The sequence below is a fragment of the Clytia hemisphaerica genome, unplaced genomic scaffold (assembly GCF_902728285.1).
Source record: "Clytia hemisphaerica strain Z4C2 unplaced genomic scaffold, Clytia hemisphaerica genome assembly, whole genome shotgun sequence".
NCBI classification, from domain to species: domain Eukaryota; kingdom Metazoa; phylum Cnidaria; class Hydrozoa; order Leptothecata; family Clytiidae; genus Clytia; species Clytia hemisphaerica.
In genome coordinates this window covers 202,563-226,057 of record NW_027104531.1, presented here as the reverse complement: position 1 = coordinate 226,057, position 23,495 = coordinate 202,563, and the positions used below count along the sequence as shown (strand labels likewise).

Here is a 23,495-nt window from a genome sequence, read left to right as displayed (position 1 = left end):
TAGCTTCGGTAATATTTATCTAACAAGACTACAGTATCCTTAGAGGATATAACGAGTCTTTGTTGCAAGCGTTTTTACTGCTTAAAAAGTAGAGTATTGTTCAATATTGTCCAATTATCAGTTCCGCCAACACACTTGGAAAGACTCTTAAATGCTCTCTGTTATGAAATTATTTATTCATTGTTTTGAGAAAATAAGAAAAGGAAAGTTTTCAATATTGAACGATAGTTATGGTGGACGAATATAGATATAGTAAGTAAGTAGTAAGTAAGTCTGGGACCGCAGTCGGAGGCGACCCGAAGGCTCCTCTTTCGATAGCTATCTATACGAAGGTAGGGGATGGCATCACTCTTTGTCCCTAGGTTGCTCCACTTACCGAGCATCAAGTACCATTTTGGGAAACTTTGAATGACCCGGCTCGGGATTGAACCCACAAACTTGCACACCGTAGTTGGATACTCTACCACTGCACTACGGTCGCTAACGATATAGACTGGTATGGTATTGACGATAACGACAAGAGACATTTATTTCAAACGATATCTAAATGCTATAGTATACCTCAATGTCCAAGAGGTATGCAATCATCTTTTGAATCTAAGCAAATGAAAAACCCCAACCGGGATCTACGTTATACTATTTAAGAGACATGGCTTGATTCATAGATATTCAGTCGCTAATGGGATGAAATTATGGAGCCCCTTAAATCGAAAGGGAGCTTTGGTAAGGTTTAGTGAATTATCCATATGATTAATTTCTTTCTTCTTATAGGGGCTTTATGATCAGTTTGATTATAATTTGTCCTTGTTTATCTTAATTTTCAGCGAAAAAACAAAAACAGAATTTAAAAAGTATAAAAAAGTAATCAATAAAAAACAACCAAATATATTTATTGACAATTAGTCACAAGTCAAATCAAAAAACGGAAAAAATGATGTCTTTTGAAGACCTAGCGGAGAAGGTATGTTTAAAGATACTAATTATTATTGGTTTATTTGAAATATTTTAAACCTGGGGTGGGTGGTTAGCGAGTACCTTATCAGAATTTCTTCCAATCATTTGCGAGTTACACTTTAATGCTTTTTTGACGCAAAACTGATATTTCTGCTCATACTGCAAAAACTGGGAAGTTTAAAGCGATGTCCAAAAATCGAAAATCTGGGCTTCAAACATTCAAATAATTCGCAAAGTGTGATCATTACGCAGTGGGATAAACGTTTGATTAGAGAAAAATCACGACGTCCTGTCTAAGAATAGTAGGTGATTGATCATAATAATCGTCACAGCAACGGGCCTTTTTTATTAGCATCTTGCTGGTCGTGGTGCTATAATATTTCCGTTTTTTAGGAAGCACATCTATACTGTACTGTAATAACCCCTTCGACGGACCGATAAGCTGATGTGTTGGTTGTAATATTTTTAAACGAATGCAAGAAAATAGTTTGCATTTCAGAGAATTTTGGATATCAAGACAACTTTTTCGTTTTCTACCACTCCGACGCGGCGCGTATTTTTTATTTTGGCATATGACCGAGTCACCAAATGAGTTTGTTATTGACTAATGAATTGAAACAATCAATTCACATTCGATAACAGGAAATTTTACATTTCTTAATTCTTTTTCAAATTGCCAAACAAAATGTTTGCGTAAAAAAGAAATTATTAATTTTGGCACACGATCACATTTTAAAAGAAAACATGAACAGTTTAAGTCGCCACAGTAATTGGAAATACAATATCGTTTGCCAAAACAAAATGCAAGTGCAGACCACGGCTGCTTTTCGATTCATGGTCGAGTATACACTCTTCTTGAAGGGCATAAAAAATCACTTGTCTCTTTTTCAATTTTTTTTGCTGTCAAGATATTAAAATACCATTGAACATAATACATGGGTTTCGATTTAATTCTCAGGATATCAAACAACATTTTGATTGGCTAAAAATGTTTTTTGCTGTTTTTTCACTCCAACGGGCAAGCTTTTAAAACCTACAGTATAACTTACTATGAAAGTAATTGTACATTAGAATAGAAAATAGGAGACTTCAAAATAACTCTGTACCAAAAATATTTCTAGCACCAAAGAATTAAAAGGCCTTAAAAGTTTATTTTTTTTCTTCTTCCAGCATTTTAAAGTTATTTTTGTTAAAAATTATAGTGCTCTGAATTATCTTTTCAACAATACATAATATGGAGGATTGAAGCATTTGCTAGAAAGTGGTAAGCAAAACAAAGTTTAATAATGCACACTTAGCGAAATGACTTTAGGTCATAACTGGTTACGGCTTTAGCATTAATCACATATTTTGTAGAAAGTTATTGTTCATCAGCAAACACAAAGACAATCATTGACATTTCGAAACAAGAAAACCTTTAGTTTTCTTAATTGTAACAAAAACATTTCGACCTCAAAACTAGCAGTCAACTTGCATCAAAATGTTTGATGACTTCTTACTTCTTAATGTACTTTTAATGTACTTTAAAATAAAAAATAAAAGCGAATTTAAATATTCACTCAGGCGAGAACAATTTAATTTGTTGTTCTACGGACAGATCGTTAGCAAAATATGGGTCGGTCGGTCGGTAAAATAAAAATAAATTTTTCATTCATCAGGGTTGTTAAAGTACCGAAAATGTTTTCCAAAAAATATCTGTTTAAAAAATTCACTTTTTTTATCTTCGATGAACACTGCATGAAATATACGTCTTTCCGATTTCTTGTTCTGAAAAACTTAATATTTTCGTGCGTACAATTTCGAAAAGATTGAATTTTCCTTACAGTTTTAAGAAAAGATTATTTTTCTTAAAGTTCTGAAGGAAAGACTGTCTTCAGTTATTTCTTACTTCGAAAAGATTATAATTCCTTTCGTCATTTTTTAGTAAAAAGTAAAAAAATCATGTTTCTAGATTGGCCGTCTTTTCTTTTTTTGTATCCTAAGAAAATATAAAGTTTTCATCTTTCCGACTTCGTGTTCTGAAAAACTTAATATCTTCGAGCGTACGATTTCGAACAGATTGATTTTCCCTTACACTTTTCAGAAAAGATTATTTTTCTTCAAGTTTTGAAGGAAAGACAGTCTTCGGATATTTCTTACTTCAAAAAGATTATAATTCCTTTCGTCATTTTTGAGTAAAATGTAAAAAATTCATGTTTCTAGATTGGCCGTCTTTTCTTCTTTTGTATTCTAAGAAAATATAAAGTTTTCTTCTTGAAATTTAAATGAAAAGATATTTCATGAAGATATCAAATTTCCGTGCGAAATTTATCGAAAATACAAAAACCTTGGAAAAATAAAAGGTAATAATTTCGAATTTAAGGAACATTAAAATTTCTACCTCGAGATAAAAGTGACGAGCATCTTATCTTTTTGTAGCCGATTTTGCAAAAGTATTATATTTTCAACTTTATAAGAGAAAAATAGTGACTTTTTAATTGGAAAGATTATTTTTTCTTTGGAAAATGCGGGTTGGTCTAAAAAGCAGGGTAGCCAATTGGGGTAGCCAATTGGGCTAGGTTGTGGAGTACCTAAATACTTTACAGACCGGAATAGAAATACCGAAAATGAATGCATAGAACCACATTTTACTGACCAGGGAGCATGAATCTGATTGATAATTAGATTGATCATGTATGATTCCAAAGATAAACAAAGATATAAATTACCACCTGGTAATGCACGAGGAGTAAGAAATAGAGCTTCATTATAATAAAACTATTTCAAAAGACTTTTTGTACCTTTTATAAGCTGCCATATTTAAATTTTTTGAAAGGAATTAATTTTTTGAAACAATCTAAACATGATTTAAATTAAACAATAGATTCAATAACAAAGGATTGTTAAGATATGACAAGATTAGAGATCATATGGCCCAGAGGTGATTCTCATCAAATTACAGCATCACAGAAATAACAATTAATAGTAGAGTGCATTTTGTAAAGCTAAGGGGTAAGGGAATCGAAATTACGATGTTTCCAATTTTTTTTCGGACACTTTGGTGTGATTTTCAGGCAAAAATCATAGGGTTAAAAGTTAATGAAAATTTTAGCTCGAGAAAACAGAGACCTGTTGTATATTTTTGGAAAGCTCTCAAAAAATTAAGATTAGAGATATATTGCAAGTATAGGTGACTCGAGATATTGAGCTTCAAAAAGCGCAAAAACTGGACAAAATAGCTGTTTCTGGCTGAAAAACACGGTTTTCAAGGGTTAATATCTCGAGTTAGGTACAGAAATCACCTATACTTGCAATATATCTCTAATCTTAATTTTTTGAGAGCTTTCCAAAAATATACAACAGGTCTCCGTTTTCTCGAGCTAAAATTTTCATTAACTTTTAACCCTATGATTTTTGCCTGAGACCGTCATATTTGTCCGAAAATCACACCAAAGTGTCCGAAAAAAAATTGGAAACATTGTAATTTCGATTCCCCTACCCCTAAGCTTTCCAAAAATGTATAACAAGTGCTTCTAACAAAACATTCTAGCGATTCCAAAAAATCGAACAAAATTCCCCCTACTATAAAAACATAAATAAAATCTAAATCTAAAATATTAAAAACTGTTTGTATACATTTTTTATTCGGGTCTGTAAATTTTCAAACAAAGCCAAGAAGGAAGACAAAATGGCGCCAGGTCTCTTGAGAAGTAACAAAGTTCAGTACCTTTGGAAAAAAAGGCTATTGTGGCTGAAGTTCGAAAGGAATCCTAAATTTTATTACATGGAATCATTAACAAGATGTTGTAATAGTATTTCCACATGAAAACAGGTTTCAGATTTCAAAAGTTTAGGCAAAAAGAGGTACCCAAAAACCTAGCCAAATTGGCTACCCCATTGGCTACCCTGCTTTTTAGACCAAACCGGAAAATGCCTAGTTAAACACCCCCGTGTGGTGTGGTGTTACTTCACAAAATTTGGATATTTATTTTTCTTATAAGCATCAAATTTATATGAATCAAAACAATAACTCTTGGTGTAAAGCAAACTTGGTTAATCGATGCTTACAAAGTTAAAACCTCGCCCATGTATGATCAATGATCCTGGATGATTCAAAATCCTTTTATGGCTCGACCCAAACCTTTTTTTTTTCGAATTCGCATCTTTTTTTTAGTATCAAGATTTTAGCATACATTGCTCTAATATCAGGCGAAATTTTCGACTTTTAGTCTTCTTGTTAAAATTAAACTCGAATTATTTAACTTGACGGAAGAAGAGAGACCGATTTATACTTTCGCCTTCTTGTTGATATTTCAAAGGGGATGAAAATGTTGCTCGGCGGTTTCATCTAAGAAAATCACAATTAACCATGAATTAAACAACACCATTCCCTATGGGACCCTGTGTTAGCACATTTATAATTGGAGAGAAATCACTACGTTTTAAATCTCAGTCCAATTAAGACTATTAGAGAAACATGTTGACAAAAACATTTTAATTGGCAGAAATTAAAAGGGGAAAGAAAGAATGATGACTTGTCACGAAATCTTGAAACAAGCTTTCATACGAACTCTATGTCAAAGTGTGTGAAACAAGGAGAAGAAGGAAAAAATATTTTTCAATGATGCAATGATCATGTAAGTTTTTATTCGTCAAGTTTCGGGAAAACCTGCTTAAAAAAGTAATTTCTTTCTCGCTATTGGTTTTTTGCAATCTTTAAGTAATTTTGGATTTTTACACAGATTATTTTCGATACTGTATAAATAAAGAGGCAAGCCTTTTAATAATTATGTTTAAGTAAAGTATAATGTTATTATTTTCTCTCGACAGAAAATCGGAAAAGGTATTGCGAGCTCGGAGAAGATCAATGTTAACAACGTGTGGAGAAAAGTTATCACAAAATGAACACCGTGTCTCATCCAGAAGACAAAGATATTGTTACTAAAACGAAGTGATTGTTCACGAACAAAACCTATGAAACATCTTCAATGAGGGGGATTATAGTTCTTTTGAACGGAAGAACGCGGAGAACAATCGGGAAAAGAGACACGATATACACAACAGAACAGGGTATTTTAAGATTATTACAAATTATACAGCAATGTTTGCCCTTTTTTGTTAGATACTGATTTTTCACACAAATACAAGTTTTTGAACCGCAACCGAATTATTAATTCGAATAGTACCTACTTAGCAGTGTCAAATTTTGTCAGAATTAGTCCGAAGCCCTATATTTTTTAACTCTTTTTTCAATATCCCCTCCATTCTTCCCATCAAGTTTTTTCATCTTTTAAAAAATTATGTATTATAATTTATCAATCATTTTATGTAAGATAGGGTATACTTTACATTTTAAGCGCAAGAATTATGTGTACACATATATTAATATAATTTTATTCAATATCAAATTTATTTTAAAGAAGAAAACCATCCAAGAATATTAAAATTCAAATATCTTTAGAATTTTACCCCGGTCTAATTTCAATAAAATTGTAGTAATATCTGGAAGAAAACCTCGTAAAGAATCAAATACTTTCGCTAGCCTGTTTCAATGTTTTAATGTTAGACATTTTCTAAACATCTTTGTGAAATGAGAAGGGATCAAGATATTTTCTTTTCCTAGACATTCCAAATAAAGATTTTTTGGTTATTTCTTGTTTAGAAATCTGCATATTTTCGTTGCATTGAACTGTAAATCTCTCCTTTCATTAAAAAAAATTCTGTAATTTCTTGTACAAAAAAGGTTTGTCTTTTCTCAATTTTAAGTTTAACTTTTCCATGGACAAGAAAATAAGTAACAGTGAATCTTCAGTGCGTGGAGAAAATCTTATATTATCACTTCGGAGAAAAGTGGTACTTTTCGTAGCTAAAAAAACAATCTTTTTGTACAAAGAAAAGTTAACTTTTTCGATATTTAGAAAATTTACGCTTTTCGAGAATCAGTGAAGATTCACTGTTACTTGTTTTCGCACAAAAGAAAATTCAAAGATTTCAAAACAAGAAAATAGAGAGAAAAGTTAACTTTTCGTCATATATCTTGCATTAGAGAAGACGACTTTTCATGCAGTGGAAGATCATAATAAAATCTTAGTGTACGGAATGCTTGATTTTCTAAATTTTTCAATTTCTTGAATTAATTATCAGCTTTATTCAAATTTGATTCTTACAAATAACTAGTGTGTAAAATATATTGTAGTGGAAATTCAATATTATTATTTTTTTTGATTTTAGCTAAAATAGGGTCGGTCGGGCCCGTAGAACAACAAATTAAATTGGTCTCGCCTCATGGGTAAAATTTTCACATTATACATCGCATTTTTTCGACATTTATACCGTCACTGCTTTTTAGTATGGTGGCAATAAGATCAAAGGTCAAAGATACAGAAAGAGCAAATCTATCACGCTTGACCGCAAAGAAAATTTGACGAAAATGACGAAGCTTTTTACTTAATGGGAGCTCTATTCTCGATGCCAAACACTCCTCATTCAATTAAAATAATTAAAAAGTTTCCTTTTTAAATTTAATTGGATCCAAGTCCAAAAGGTATACGTTTTTTATAAGAACATCCTAAAGTTATGAAGTCTTCAGATGCTCTTAACTTTTTTAGTTTTAAGTCTAAAAGTGTGCTTAACATGTTCTTATTTTCACCATTTTGTGAGCATTTTTATCCATTGTCCTAAGAAATACGATGTTTCAGAGTCTGCATAGCCTTAAAATATTCTTAGCTTGTTATCAAAATTTTGGCCATTGATCAGCCTTATGCTCTTATATAGCTTGCTCTTATAAAAAACATGTACTATAATCCATTTCGTGGTCAAATTCGACATTGCAAAGCCAAAAGTTGCATGTACAAAAACACATTTACATCATTGATACTACATCGAAATCATAAAGACACAATCTTAAGTTGTATAAAAAGCCAATGGAAAGTAAAAACGTGTTTGCGATAACTTTAGAATATCTAATTGAAACTTAGTGGCTTGGAATTACTGGTTGGAAAAACGATAATAGAACATTAGACTGGTCTTAAGGCAGTAAACACATCATTACCAGTAATTTAGGAGGATCAAGTATATACTTTTTATCATTGTTATTGATGATTGTACCTTGGCTTTGAGTTTTCCAGTTTAAACCAACAATATTTATTTGTGTCAAATGAGAATTTTACAATTGTGATCTGAAACAATGGATGCTATAAAACAAAGAGTGAGTATTCTTACCTTGTTGGGTTGAAGTTTGACCCCATGACCTCTCAGGGCCACACGTACGGTAGGCCATTTACCTTGAGTATCCCCCGAGTTGAAACTATATACAGCGCAACTGTACTTTTATCACCGTGTCTAATAAAACTTGATCCATTGTTTTTTTCTTTACGTGTTTCGTAATAGCGACTTTATGTATTTGCACTTTTGAATTGGAATATAACCCACAGTTTTAACCCGAGGACGGTAAAGTGCTGCTTTACCGTCGTCTTCAGTCAGTATACCAGAGTGTATCTCACGTTTATCGCTTCCTAGTACACTCTGTGCGCATTGTCTGTTTGATTAAAAAAAACCCGTGGATAGACCTCTTCGACGAGGTATGATTCTCTCATCGTCGCCCCTCTCATCAACACTCGACATCGCAGTCGGTTTGAAAAATCTCAAATTAGAGGAAACAATGACAACAGACCCTCTATGGCAATTAATTTTGAAATTAGCTGTAGATACTGGGTCTGTGTATAGACAACAGTCAGTCAGGATGTAGACAGATTAGAACCTTACCGTTTCCGTCGCTGAAATACACACATACATAAACTTGGTAATATCTAATATGGCGTTCGTGAATTTTACTTTGTTTCAGAAAACCACTACTGTCACTACATTTAGTTGTCACGTCATTCAAATTTTTAGATCTTGAGTCTTGTTCCAAATTGAAAATGTGTAATAGTTTGTGCTATATTAGATTGAGTCAACAGTCTCAATTAATTTAGTCTAATAATATTTACATTTATTGTATCGGGCAATATTTTTCAGTACAGCCCTCACTAACCGGTTATTATTGTATTATTGTTGATGTTGTTTCAAACAATTCATCACGATTTGATTTGACCCATCAGATTAGTCTAACGAAAAGCTTTCTATGGAAAAACCTTTTGTTCCGTATAGCTCCCCTTATAATTAATCAGATCTTTATCTATCGCCTATAAATAGTATATAATTACATAAACATGTGATTAATGCATGAGATAATTGATTCCTTCATGTGTTCACGTGACAATTTTCAGTTTGTTTACTTTAAGAATTAGCCCTCTAAGATGAGATTAGTTAAAAAAATTCTGATATGAAGTATTTTTTAAGGCAGCCTTCTCGTGATTCTTTCAAAACTGAATGTTAACTGAAATTGCTTAAATATACACGTTTTTTAAGAACAATCTTTATAAGAACTTCAAGCTTCGACGGCCAAAATGTTAAGAACAAGTTAAGAATATTTTAAGGCCTTATATAATCTAAAACACCCGATTTCTCAGGACATTGCACAAAAATACCCACAAAATGAGGAAAATAAGAACATTTTAAGAAATTTATAGCCTTCAAACCCAGAATATTAAGAAGATTTGAAGACTTGAAAAATTGTGGAGGTTCTTTAACAAACTAATAGAATAAATTTTCTTAGCAATGTTTCTCACTGGGCTGGTCTTATAAAAGTAAGTCTCCTGCAGTACATTCATATTGGTTGTACCATTTTCGATAATGTGACATGTGACCTTAGACGGGTTTTTAATAAGTTTTGTTTTGATTAATTGATGACAAACCCTAGAACAATGGCAGCCAATCAACAACCAAGTTGCAAGAAACTACATCGATGTATTATAATGCTGACCATATATTTTTTTCTTTTGTGCATTTTTTATTGATAGCCATTTCAACATGATAAAAAAGGTAATTAATCAAATGGAATGCAATTAAAGTTTTCCATTTCAGTCTAATTCAAACAAAACACATAAAGGGAAACGCATTAAAACGTGTAAATGATGGATTAAGCAATAAAGTAGCAAGTGTGTTCAAAAAATTTTTGTCATGATAATATTATAGTACAAAGCTGATTAATATACCATACTGTCAACAAGTTGAGGAGGATTAGAATCTGTTTAGAAATAAATAAACTTTTATGTCAATGAAAACAATTTTTTAAATGTTACATATCTGTAGAACCTTTTGAAATTAAAATAATCTTTGAACTGTGCCAATCTTTTGGAATATTTTTTGGAGCATTAGTGTTTGGCAATGGTAATGGATACAATGTCTGATGACGTCAAGCAGGTATTTTGAAATGTATTTGATTTATACAGGTTTTTTTCAGGCAAAATTCCCAAAAAAAGGGATTGCGGGCTTTTCCTGAAAAAAATTGAATATCGGGATGGAGGGTATAACATTTTTTAGAAGTTTACCCCCCCCCCGGGTATTGGGAATTTTGACCCCCAGACAGCAGGTCTGACCCTCCGGAAAAGCATCAGTTGACCCCAGGGACATTCAAAATAACCATCAAACCGAGCACAATTACACCCCAAACAAATCAATTTTACCCCCGGACAAAGCAAATTTTGTAAAATTTTCACTACCCTCCTGACACTATAAACTGTATATACTCCACCCCCCCCCCATGTACGGACATTTTCTGGAAAAGCCCATTCAAAAAATGAAATATTTTGTTTGAAGATAAATTCTTATGGGACACTCTGCATAAAAAACAATGAAAACAATCTACTACATATAGTCTTTCATAACTCGAGCTCTTATTGGCCTTAACTATGAGAAATTTACATACACTAATACACGTTTTTTATATAAGAACATAAGGCTTCGGTGGTAAAACAATTAAGCACAAGTTAAGAACATCTTAAGGCTTCGTGGACTCAAAAACACATGATTTTTATAGGAAAATGGACAAAAATACACAGAAGGTATTGAATGTTAGGAACATTTTTAGTCTTAAATCTTAAAAAGTAAAGAATATCCGAAGGCTTCAAAGATTTTGGATGTTCTTATAAAAAAAACTCAATTTACCCCTACTTTGCCGAAATTCTTTGTCAAATTTACTTTTGCTACTGCTAAAGTTTGCAAAACCAAGATCCTCTTCGGTTTTTAGGGTGATCCCAATAGAGGATTTGATTGTTACCTTAAAACATAAGAATAATGCTATTCAGTCCTAGGATCTTTATAAAATGTTTGTTTTTTGCCCAACGGTTACATGTTTGCATACATAGAAAGATTTAAAGTTTTAGAAAGAAAAAACTGTTCTCCCCTTTTAGAACCCAAAATTCTAGGTTTTCTAAAGAAAGCCAGCTGGTATGAAACGTCAAAACAACGTTCAGTTTACGTCCATTTTGGCGTTTCTGTAGATTTAAGAATAATAACCGAGTCATTTTGCCATCTCAGGTTTTTTAAGAGTCCCTGACTAAGGAAGCAATCAATTGACGAAAAGAATGAATTTGAACTGCGAAAATACTCTAAATATGGGATTTAGTTAGTCTTTTTCTTTTACATACATCATATCGTTTTGATTTCTTCCGCGATTTATAGCCATAATGATCCATTTTCATTGCTTCCCTTTCGACAATGTTAAATCTTTTTTACGTCTTTGCCAATCAAACAATAAAAGTTGCAGAACAATGTAAAATGCAGTATTTTTTTAGTACACCTGTTTATTTTGCCTCGAATGGCGTCATAACACCCCTGTCTCAAGGAAGTATGAATCGCTTAGACCTCAGTTTTAGAAGACTCTAACCATAGCCTGTCTCACTTAATGTAGCCTGGGAATCCAAGCCTTAAACTTTGTTCACAGTCTAGTTAAGGATATTTTGGAACTTTGTAATTCTTCCTTTTTCAAAAATTTTGGGCTTGGATTCCCGGGCTACACTCAATGGAAGACCCTCTCCTACTATTCTATTTATAATAGCACACTTCAGAAATTTTGTGTTTAATACCTTTGTTCAATACTTTTACCCTGATATTTTAAAGCTCAGTTATTCCAGCCTCAAAAGTGCTGTTTAAGTATTCTTGTTTTCTGACCCTCGCTGTTCTAGCCTGGAGATCCATGCTATGATTTCTTATTCTATATACTGATGGCGAAATATATAGCATGGTATGGGCTGACAGTTTGAATTTCCCATATCCTAATAACGGTTGAAAACACAGCCAATCAAATCCTGTTATTGTTTAACTGGTCACACTTTCTTAAAGAAAGCGCAACTTCTGAAATTTGGTTTTTATTTTAGTAAGTGAGGACAGCGCTAAATTCGAATTTACCACTGTAATTTTTTTGAGTCCAAAATCGGACTCACAGCTCTGACCCGTCAAGTATTCATCAGATTTAAAAAAAATACGCAGACGGGTTCCTGTCTATCGCTGTTCTAGATGAAATCGTTTTCTCTTAGCTTATTAAAAAGATTTTGTGGAATCTAAACATCTAGACTTATTATTCAGCGATTATGCAAGTGCGTGAAGGTAGAGCATCCAGTTACGGCGCGCTTATAAGGTCGTGGGTTCGATCCCGAGCCGGGTCATACAAAAGATTCAGGTATAGTTTGTTCTTATATAAAAAAAAAACGTGTATAGTTGATACCTGTGCAATTAAGCAATTAAGGGAAGGTTTAAGGCTAAATGGAGAACTCCAGGAAAAGGAGTAGAAACCTTCCCTGCCTTCCAGTTGACCTTGACTGTAATCACAAATCTTCTCGCTTACTTATTCAGGAATGATTTCTCTTGATTTTGAATTTGTAAAGCTTGTCATAGGTTCAGAAATGAACGGAGAAACTTTTTTTCCTAAAGCTTGTAAATCTTGTCATATGCTTGTCAGCTTGTCAGCGTGTCAGATTGTCAGAGTGTCAGCTTGTCAGCGTGTCATACATTTTCCTTCCTCCAATAAAAGTTTGACGTTGAAAGTTGTCTTCTTCCCTGTTTCTCAAAACTGCGAAAGATACGAAAAAGGAAAAAAGAAATCTCTTGAACAGCAATTTCACGGAAGTTAGTAATATTTAGATTCAGTTTAAATGCTTTATAAAGTAATTACAATATGCATCTGTCAATGAAAGATATTATAATAACTCTCTATCCATTACTAAGCATTATTTTTAAGGCACATTAGAATTCACGATACTTAAAACTACATGCGTCAAAACAGTTAACTGTTACGAAATATTAAAACCTATAATAGCTTTTTAAAAAGTTTCATTGAGTAGTCTTTACTACTAAATACGGTCTTTTAAAGTTTGAAGATGAAATATATAACTCGTAATAGGTACTAAAACTTTTGCTATGAGGGTGGAAAAGAACTCTGTAAGATAGATTAGTAGACGCCCTCGATTGTCAAAGCCTTTTACAGGTTACGAGTTTTGCTTCCTTCTGACCTCAGGGACATCCTGTTACACTCATTACACGTCTTTTTTATAAGAACATCTAAAATTTTTGAAGCCTTGGGATGTTCTTAACTTTCTGAGTTTTAAGCCTAAAAAATAATCTTAACAAGTTCTGTTTTTCACCATTTTCTGATTATTTTTGCCCATTTTCTTAATAAAATAAGGTGTTTTAGAGTCCATCAAACCTCAAGATGTTCATAACTTGTTCTTAATATTTTGGCCATCGAAGCCTAATGTTCTTATATAGTTTTTTTCTTATAAAAGAATGTGTATAAGGGATGATTCATTTTGCAACACCCTCATGATATATAAAAACATGAATGAAATCGTTCTGGACAATGCTGAATGTTTTATGGTAAAGGTCACCCAAAACACGTTTTGTGTTCGTCATCGATTTTTTGGATCCCTGAAGGAATCTTAGATTGTATAATACTTTTTTGGTCTTTAAATCATTTTGTGATTCGATGGAAATGTTGGGTATGATTATTGATAACACAATGGTGAACTCGATGAATGAGGTGATTCCATTGTTTGTATTTTTCATCGTATTTTGTGCCAGTCGAATAGGCAAGCAGGAGAATTTTTGACAAATCTCAGGGTAGAAATTAAAAAATCTTTTGTCTACTTTTAGTAATTTTGGCCACTTTTCAGTGTAAAGATTAATATAAATATAAATTCTTAGATTTTTTTTAACAGGGTCCCAAATTTACCAGATATTCATATCTGATAGGGTCCATTTTTTAAACTCCAGCGGCACGATCCCGTCGGCCGTCAAGGTTTACGTCACGGAACTCTAGTCTACTACTAAAACAACAAAGTCAAAAAAGTGTTTTCACAATTGTGAATTGTCAATGGCTTAAATTCAAATATTGATGCAAAGATTCAGATTATAATGCATGTAAATTGCTATCAAAAAATAGAAGGCGCTACACATAATGCAAGAGCTCAACTATTGTCTCAATTACCCTTGTATTATAATCAACCACATTGATTTTATCACTAAATTAAAACTCACTTGTATAATAAGATCATTATCTTGATAAGCATATAGGGTTTTTAATCATTAAATTTTTCTCACTGGTATATCAACCGCTCGATCGTGTTGTTAACAACTCACAACAGAAGTACATACATTTTTTAACTCTCTTCTTTTCGAAAAATGGTAAGTTTTGCATGCACTGTCGGAAATTTTGTGGTAGGAGAGCAGATTTTTATGACATAGTAATTATTTATTCATAAAGTTAAAACAAAATATTCCGAGATCCCTGAGTACGCTACGGTGCGATTTTGAGACCAAGTGAGAGCACCTACTTTGGTAGAAAATATTTCCCTTGGTAAGAAACACTAATTTTCGTTCCGAAAAGTTACGTAAAATGTAAATACAGATTTGATATATTTAAATATTCTAAAAACTGTTTTGTATGATTTTTTAGTCCGTGGAAAAGACGTACAACCATTTGCATTTTCATCTCTAGTTATTTCAACGTTTATCTAATGTTCATAACGTCCATATAACTTGAGATGAACGTTGAAACAACGTTTTGTGCCAGCTGGGACCCCTTCATCACAGACCCACTGGAACCCTTTCCCATTGAAACAAATTGGAAAATTATACTCCGATTTTTGTTTCCTCTGAAAATAACCGAATAAACCAATCCTCGCTGCAAAATATTTTGCTATATTTCCCATCCCCACTGAAATTTCTGTCTTAAAAACAATGGATTTCAAATCCCTAGCCATAAAAAATATGGGAATATAAATCCCCTTCGCGTTTCAGTCTGCTAGTTTTACCCCCGCTGACTGAAAAACCCCTACCGAGTCTGTGAAAAGTGGATTTCTAGTAAACTATACAAATATCTTTCCAACAGTGTTTTTTATTAATATGTCATAACACGGGAGTTATTAAAGTTTGTCTTTCTCTCATCAGAGGGTGGAAAGGAAAGCTAGCAGACAGAAATGACTACAGTACTTTCTAGCTTTTTCATCGAGAAAAAAAATTCAGCACGATTATATTTTCAAAGAGACAATAAAAGATAGATGTCCAGTCGTTTATATGTTCATGATAATTCTAATTGGATCAAAGCGAATACTTTAACAACCATATATCCTCTCGAAAATTGGCCACTTGGAAAGACTATTACTACGCTGTTGCCCTTAGATTGCTAATTTGCTTCATAATTTATCCCCTTTCCCTACACCAAATAGCTAACAGAAAAAGAGCAAGGCTAGTTTGAAGTCCTTTTATTGCAGTGGCTATCTTAAGGCTCTTAAGGACATATCTACCATTTCCAATTGGATCAGTTATTTTATTTGCAACATTTTACAAAGGGGTCATTGTTTTATTTTGCAATGTAGATAATAGAGGAAGCGGGGACAAAGATTGCCTTGAAATCAATATATTAAATTCCTTTGCGAGGGCATATCCAAGTTATATGTAGCACAGAGGCGTGAGAATGCATTTGCGAGCCTCCTTGATATGTTCTTAATGTCTCAAAAATGATCATGAGAGATCGTCAGAAATTCATTAGATGTATGAGAAAGCTAAATTACTTCTCTATTAGTCAGCTATTTTTACATTTGATGATGTTCAAAAGCAGCGATATTATTTCTTATATTCAAAATTTCAACAGTAATGGTCATCTTGAGAGGCCCAAAGTTCAGGATTAAGGTTTTAAGATCAATGATTTTTTGCTGAATGAGCATATTTTATATTCTTTCTGTTGAGCCAGAGCATAACTGACAAAAAATGGACAAAAATACTCAAAAATGGCAAAAATAAGAACATGTTAAGAACATTTTTAGACTTAGAACTCAAAAAGTTAAAACTTCAAAATTTTGGATGTTCTTATAAAAAAACAAACGTGTAAACCTTTTCAGTTATTTTGGCCGAAAACTGCTTAAAAATCTTTCTGCGTTGCTGTGATTAATAATTTTGTAGCTTTTTGAGACGTTCTAAGGATTTTTGCAATTTAATGGATCTGGAATCAATACTTATCAGGCTTTAAATGCCCCTTAGACACACCACTTATAGTCATTGAGTACATTTTAATAATGTCAGACCGGGTTCATAAAGGAAAAGCTTAACTCACGGTGATTAAGCATAAAAAGTGAAAAAAGTGACATTATATGCCATTAATTTCTACATTTTAATACTATAAATAACAATTTTAATATTACAGCAAATTTCATAAATTAACGACACCATTACGGGAATTATATTGACAGCTTTGAATTGATGCATGTGAAAACTGGAATCGTCCCATTCAAGAATTTTCCGGTCTTTTGAATCTGTAAAATTGTCCTCACAGTTTGATAAAATCTTTATATCACTTTTGACGGTCACGACAGGCGCATGCACCCGCTTTTTATAAGAATAAACTATATAAGAACAATAGTGCTTTATAATGCTACTGGTAAGAACAAGTCAAAAGAACACACTTTCTTAGAACATTGTAAAAAAATACTCACACAATGATTAAAATAAGAACATGTTAAATTATTTTTAACTTTAATACAGTATAAAAACATGTACGACTCGATGCTTGCGAAATCATAGACAGTGATAGTTCCATTCAGGAATATTCCAGTCCTTAAAATTATCACTTTATGATCACTAAACTCCCTTTCTTGTTCACTTTTGAAAGTCATGACGGACGTATATACATAGTCTTGACAGGAAAATTATTTTCAACTTTTAAAGAGGTCCAACTAACAGGAACTAGAAACCCTCGATCAATAATTGACTTAATTAGAAAAAACTGTCACTGTCATTTTTAGTACAAAATAATCAAAATTAATTTTGTGTGTTTTTCACTTATTCCGACCAGAAAGGGGGCAAAACTGTAAGATTTTAAACTGCTAATAACTCAGTCATACAGAAAAAGTATCAATTATACAGACTATGAAGTAATATCTCTCTTGATCCTCATGATGAATTTTCGTAAGCGTTGAGTAATATTGATTGACTATGTTTTACAGGTTTTTTTATAAGACCATCCAAAATTTTTGAAGCCTTCAGATGTTCTTAACTTTTTGGGTTTCAAGCTTAAATATGTTCTTTGCTTGTTCTTATTTTCAGCATTTTAAAACAGGTATGTTCTAAAGCCCACAAAGCCTCAAGATGTTGTTAACTTGTTTTTAAAGGGACATACAAATAGTAAAATGTAAACATTGCGCGAACCACGTTGTCATTGAAGAGAACAATTAAAGTCACGTGTCCAAAACAAACTTGTAAAACAATTGAAACAATCAAAATCAGCCATAATTGTTTTGATTTTATATTTTGACATGTGACATTTGTTTTGATTTTGTATCCTGCTGCATACGGTTTGTTTACAAGTTATGTCAGTATTTTAATGTCCCTTTAAGTTTTTGGTCACCAAGACCTAATGTTCTTATATAGTTTGTTCTTACAAAAAAAAAGTTTGTTGATTGACGAAACAAAAGTTTACAATTCCAAACATTGTTTGATTTACAAACTGAATGCTTTTCTAAGCAGAAATTTGTAAGAAAAATAAGCTGCATTTTCATGCATTACAGTATGGGACTAAACTCTACTATATCACAAGTGAAAAAAAGGATAAAAAAATGATGTTTCGAGCAGTGGATCACTAAGTCATGTATAGCAAATTCACAATTATTTATATTCCCTTGGACGAATTGGTGAAAATGTCATCCCAAATTGAACGTTAAATTTTTAAATTATACTTATTTTGATCTTTGAAAATTATTCTTATACAAAGAGCTTAATACTGTATCACTTCGCAGTAACCAAGAAACAGGAATGAGTATGAAAATATTTAATTGCTTCATAATTACACACATGATGTCATTAAAATATTTTGTGGTGGAAAATGGTAATTCACATTTTGCACTTAATAAAAACAATGTATTCCTTCTGTTTAAAGTTAGTTTAAGGAATGTTTTGTAAGCAACTAGGTGGTTGAGAAAAAAGGTGAGATCCCTGTATTTTTTTCACAGTTTTACCGTGACCGAAAAAAAACTCGTAGCCTAGCCAGATGATACAGCTTTTCATAAATTACGTCTCGAGTTACACTTACCTCGTTTTCAAGATATTACCAGGGGAGGTTATAAGAGTTTATTTTTCTAAAAAAGCGATGCATGGTGGGATTGTATCGAGTGTATTACAATAGAAATCTCTTAGGAATTCTTTGAGGGAATTCTATTGTAATACACTCAAAACAATCCCACAATTCATCGCTTTTTTATAAAAATAAAAAACTCCGATAAGGTCTATTGCCGCGTGGGTATTTTTTTGTCCGTTTTACCAACCTTAAACCGTCCCAGTCTTTTTTTTTTACCTAAAGACAATAGAAAAAGTGTAAAAAAAGGATTGGATCGAGTTCAGGGTGATAAATTAAATGATAGTAGCAGGCTACTATTGTCGAAAATGTGTATTACCTTATCAATTGTTTCAAAAGGGGGTAGTACTCAAAATAATTAATTATAGGTCTTATCTATGTCTTTGACTCTTTTCGCGGTTATACTTTTGGAAAGAGGTTACACCACAAATTCAAAATCTTACATCTCTGTCTCACTGAGGTGAAGTGTATTGGGAATGAAATTTTCCAAACAAAGTTTTCTGGCTAGAGATTGCAAAAAACAATCTTTTAATAAACTCGTTTTCATACGAGCCAGTACATTCGTCATAGAGTTTTAGCACTTTAGATCGTTCTTATCATTTTGTCATTTTTGAGGGTGATATTGAGGTATTTTAGGTGTAATTTTGATTACTTGGACCCTTTAATTGCTCGAGATTAAGCAATCCCCGTCTTCGCATTGTTCTCAAATTGTTCTCATTTTTTGGTAATTCTAAGCCTCATTGTTCTTAATAAAAGTTACCTTTTTGAAACAGGAGTGTAACCCTTTGTCTAAGGGAATGTACATAGTTCTTCGGTCAATAGACCTTTTTAATAAATTACGTCACGAACATCGCTTGCCTCGTTTTGAAATTATTGCCAAGGTGATTAACTCCCAGTGGATTTTATTAAAACTACTTTCTATTCATAAAAATAATCATTTGATATCTCAATATACTATGGAAATTGTTTGAATACGAGGCAAGTGATGTCCGCGACGTAATTTATGAAAAGATCTATCGACCATAACAAACAAACAAATCTTTTTATTTATGTCTTTGTTGACATTTTGACGGAAATTCCAACCAAAAGAAATCAATACAAAATATACCAGAAATGACATCAGGAAGAAAATCTTTTTAGACGTAAAAAAAGACAAAACAACACTGAAAAGAAGAAAACAATATTTGTTAAAATCTGACTATCAACATCATAATAGAATATTGATTAATAGATAATAGATAATGATGCATTGTTGCACGAAAACAAAAAACAATGATTATGGTTAGATTCTTCTCTAGTGAATAGCTTAGTTACTGTAATACTGTAATAATAGGTTACTGTAAATGATATAGGACGATATAGAATGCTTGACTCTCTCTCTCTCTCTCTAATTCGAATTCGAATCTGATCGAATGAAATTAAAAATATCATAATATCATATATAAAACATTCAGTATACTGTAATAGTTTCTGTAAGTTCGAATTATAGAAAGATTTGAATAAAAGAGGTTTTTGTATTAGCGTCCATTATAGAATGCATGCTAAATGGAAAGGAAATTTACTAAAATTTCTGCGACTAAATTTTCACATCTGCTATATTTTATATAGACAATTTATTGAATGTTTTTCCTCCGTTTATTCGAGAAAGGCGCTCAAAAAAGGAGCGTTCATTTGAAGTAATAAGGTAATCTTTTTTCTCTAGATCGCACGACGTCTTTCACAAACCCGACGTTTCTCGGTAGACACGGCATACCGACACAAAGCAAACCCAGAAAAGGACCGACGACGTACGTCAGTAGGTGTCAACAACAATAACAGTTTTAGTAGACAATTATCAGCACCAGCATCAGCACCAGAATATCCAACGCAACACCCGAATCCCGAAGAAATGTATCCAGGTATGATTTCTCTTGTTTCAAAACTGTACATTATCAACAAATTTGATTTTAGCAGGGTGAACAAAATAATTGAAAATTGCCATTTTGGAGTGATTTCAGCCCAAAAAAAGCATTCTAATAAATAGAGCCTCCTGATTATGGATATACAATTATTTCTCACGTATAAATCGTTGTATACAAAGTTATAGGCTTTAGAAGGTTACTCATTGGAGTGAAAAAATATCAAAAAAGTTCCTACGAGCTACCTTCTAAAGGCAGACACATTCAATGAAAGAATTTACAATAAAGAAATTATCACTATATCGTGCAATCGGGTACACCAGGTTTATGATCCTGCTGCTTGACATTTCACCACATTTGTTCATTTTTAGACAAAATCAAAGCATGGCTCAATCGTAGCTTGGATGCTTTATCCGTCACAGTTGAAGAGCAACACGAGAAAGACCAAATTTTTGAGCTAGAGCCGGAAGATAAAAACCACCAATCCATAAATAAAGGAACTCGTTGCTCTGTCTCTTCCAGTGAGGGTTCTACCAGCAGCCATCCAAGCTTCAGTCGCCTTCCAACATTACTACAAAATGAATTAAACCAGACAACATCAACACTTATTGACGTCTCATGGGACATCACAAAGAGTGATTTATTCATTGAAACGGAAGACACTTTATTCCCAGTGGAAAAGAATTTTATTGCATACGTTTCTGAGAAATTTCAATCGTTGATTGAAGAATCGACTTCAATACAGATTGGTGGATCAGTCTTCTTGGTATTGAACCAATACACGACGAATGAGATAAAAACTGTTTTGGCGTATATCCATGCATCTGATGATACACCAATAACTGGTAAATAATATTCATTTAAAATTCTATCCCCAACTGATCGCTTTCTCAAGGAAAGTTTTCCACCCTAAGAGACTGTTCATCTGCCGTTTCCAGACCATCTAAAAAGAACGATGAATAACTATTAAAAAGCGACAAAAAGAACGACTAACCCTAACTTTAACCCTAACTATCAAAAACGACATATTTCGCCGTCCCAAACCCCGACCTTGTTGACTACATATTCATTACTTTTTGTACTTTACGCTATTTAACAACTAGCGGCTTAAAGAACGATAAATAACGCATACGTAGTCTCTATTTGGGTGAGCTGGAAACATTAGATGAACTAACTCTTAATTTGAGATTTAGAAAACAAAAACAACGAATCTGTTACGTTAACGCGTTTAAGATGGAAAAAGCAGTGGCTTCATTTCCGATTCAAGAGTCTCCTCTCTATCCCCACTGCTTGAGTAGCTTTCCGAAAGTAAAATAACCATCTTTGTCTCTTTTAATTTCAGACCAAAACGTGGCATCTTATTTACAACTTGGTGATGAATTTAAAGTACCACGTCTCATTTACCAATGTGAGAAATATCTTCGTTCGTCAAAAACCTTCAATCCGGTTATCACATCACATTTAGCAAAACAATACCAACTAGATGCTTTATTGGAATTTTCATACAGTGAGATCAGTAAAATAGATGATATTGAAGATTCCCAAGAATTTCAGTTGTTGGATTCGACAGCACAGAATCAAATATTGAAATACATTGTTAAACGTTATAAGAAAGCTTCCAAAACGTTGTCACAGTTTGATGTACATTTATGCAATCACCATGGTGTTGACCCTAAGAATAACCAATGTTGTTTTAGAGCTGCAACTTATTCGACAGAAAATAATCGTATATTTTTGGTTCGCATGGAAAAGCCGGAAGAAAGACTCTTATCAAAATTCCAGACCGCTTTAATGTGCGATTCAGAGAAATTGATTAGTTCTGACACAAATAAAACTACATATAATTCAAAGTTTCATTCAGTTTAGAAATAAAAAAAACATTTATATACAGTTCATAATGTCTATATCAACCAGTGTCAACCAGTAAGTCTTCTACTTTATACAAAACTCTTTACAGGAAAGGCACAAAGCTTCGGTTAGAATAAGGGAGTGGTCAGAAAATTTTTAACTGTATTTGGAATTATTATTTGGATGTTTCTGGAAGGAATGCGGAATAGTAGTTTATACAAATGACTTTGGAATTGCTAAAATATCATGTGAATTCTTTGTCACAACAAAAGGTAGAAGAAATAGAAGAAGAAATTTTGGCAGGAATTCAATTTGGTGGGTGGTCTAAAAATTCTTTTTAATGGTAATTTCATTTGGAGGTGAAGAGGAAAAGATAAATTTAGCGGGAATTTTATTTGGTGGATGAGGGTTATTTTTGGCCAAAAAAACTATTAAATAAACAAAAAACTGTTTTAAGAAATGAAATAGCATAATAGTTCAACTCTAATAATTTTGGGAATGAATGAAATAATTTAAATATTGTTGGAATTTGATCGTAGTCGCACGGTCAGGCGCGTGCCACTTTATTATTTAATTTACCACCCTAAACTCGATCTAATCCTTTTTTTTACACTTTTTTCTATTGTCTGTAAGTGCAAAAGAAAAGACTGGGACGGTTTTAGGGTGGTAAAACGGACAAAAAATGCCTTGTGCAATAATTGGCGGTCGAAAAGGTGTATTAGTCCACGAAAGTTGACAATAACTCTATTAGGATTTTACAAATACTGTTTAGGGATTGAATATAATAAAGAACCTTGAAACTGATCACTATAGCCTTTACCAGGAAATTTTTGGTTATAAATACTCTCTGTATTTTTGTGAACTTTCGAGGAAAAAATATTTTTAAACTGAAAATTGTACATATTGTAAATAGGTGTATAAAGTTTTAACAATGGTTTTTTTTGTATTTAATATTTTTTATGTTTGTTTTAAAAATTTCTGTCATAAATCTTAATTTACACAAAACACTTTAATGAACTGAAGATTGATTTATCAAATTATTAACTTTATCAAGCTTGGGGGGGGGGGACAAACATCCCCTTGACAGATTTTTTTCATGGAGGTTTATGACTTTGAGCAGAACATTTTTCAACTTAGATATATAACCTCATTTTCCAAAAGAATTTTCTTTTTACTACGGTACTATATCTGATGACGTCAGCACGGCCATAATATTTGAGAAAAAAGGGAAATTCTCTCGAAATCTTGTAGCCGCAATCGAAACAAAACCCTTTTTATGAGGGGAATTTTCAGAAATGAGCCAAAGTTACCCGAGC

At 32.6% G+C, this 23,495-nt stretch overlaps 1 protein-coding gene and 1 long non-coding RNA gene across 5 annotated transcripts; both read left to right on the top strand.

Moving 5' to 3' along the window:
* Positions 1-828: 828 nt before the first annotated feature.
* On the top strand, positions 829-23,201 carry LOC136822419 (uncharacterized). Of its 4 annotated transcripts, none has more exons than XM_067078676.1 (4): positions 829-961; positions 20,136-20,331; positions 20,703-21,176; positions 21,674-23,201. In XM_067078676.1, exons 1-4 carry the CDS (start codon positions 932-934, stop codon positions 22,195-22,197), a joined length of 1,224 nt encoding a protein of 407 aa, XP_066934777.1. In that variant the 5' UTR covers positions 829-931; the 3' UTR covers positions 22,198-23,201. The 4 variants fall into 4 exon arrangements, with proteins under 4 accessions (XP_066934777.1, XP_066934776.1, XP_066934778.1 ...); XM_067078675.1 differs by lacking the exon at positions 829-961 and adding an exon at positions 10,200-10,236; XM_067078677.1 differs by lacking the exon at positions 829-961 and adding an exon at positions 14,428-14,493.
* On the top strand, positions 5,309-5,938 carry LOC136822418 (uncharacterized). The gene is made up of 2 exons (XR_010848894.1): positions 5,309-5,570; positions 5,764-5,938. It is a non-coding gene; the product is annotated as an uncharacterized lncRNA (long non-coding RNA).
* Positions 23,202-23,495: the final 294 nt, after the last annotated feature.

Bases quoted from the DNA above. Each gene is read 5' to 3' on its own strand.
- LOC136822419 (XM_067078675.1), top strand. From the start codon at position 10,201: ATGGTAATGGATACAATGTCTGATGACGTCAAGCAG. The intron at 10,237-20,135 runs GTATTTTGAAAT...TTTTTTCTCTAG, and splicing joins TGTCTGATGACGTCAAGCAG to ATCGCACGACGTCTTTCACA. The intron at 20,332-20,702 runs GTATGATTTCTC...GTTCATTTTTAG, and splicing joins TCCCGAAGAAATGTATCCAG to ACAAAATCAAAGCATGGCTC.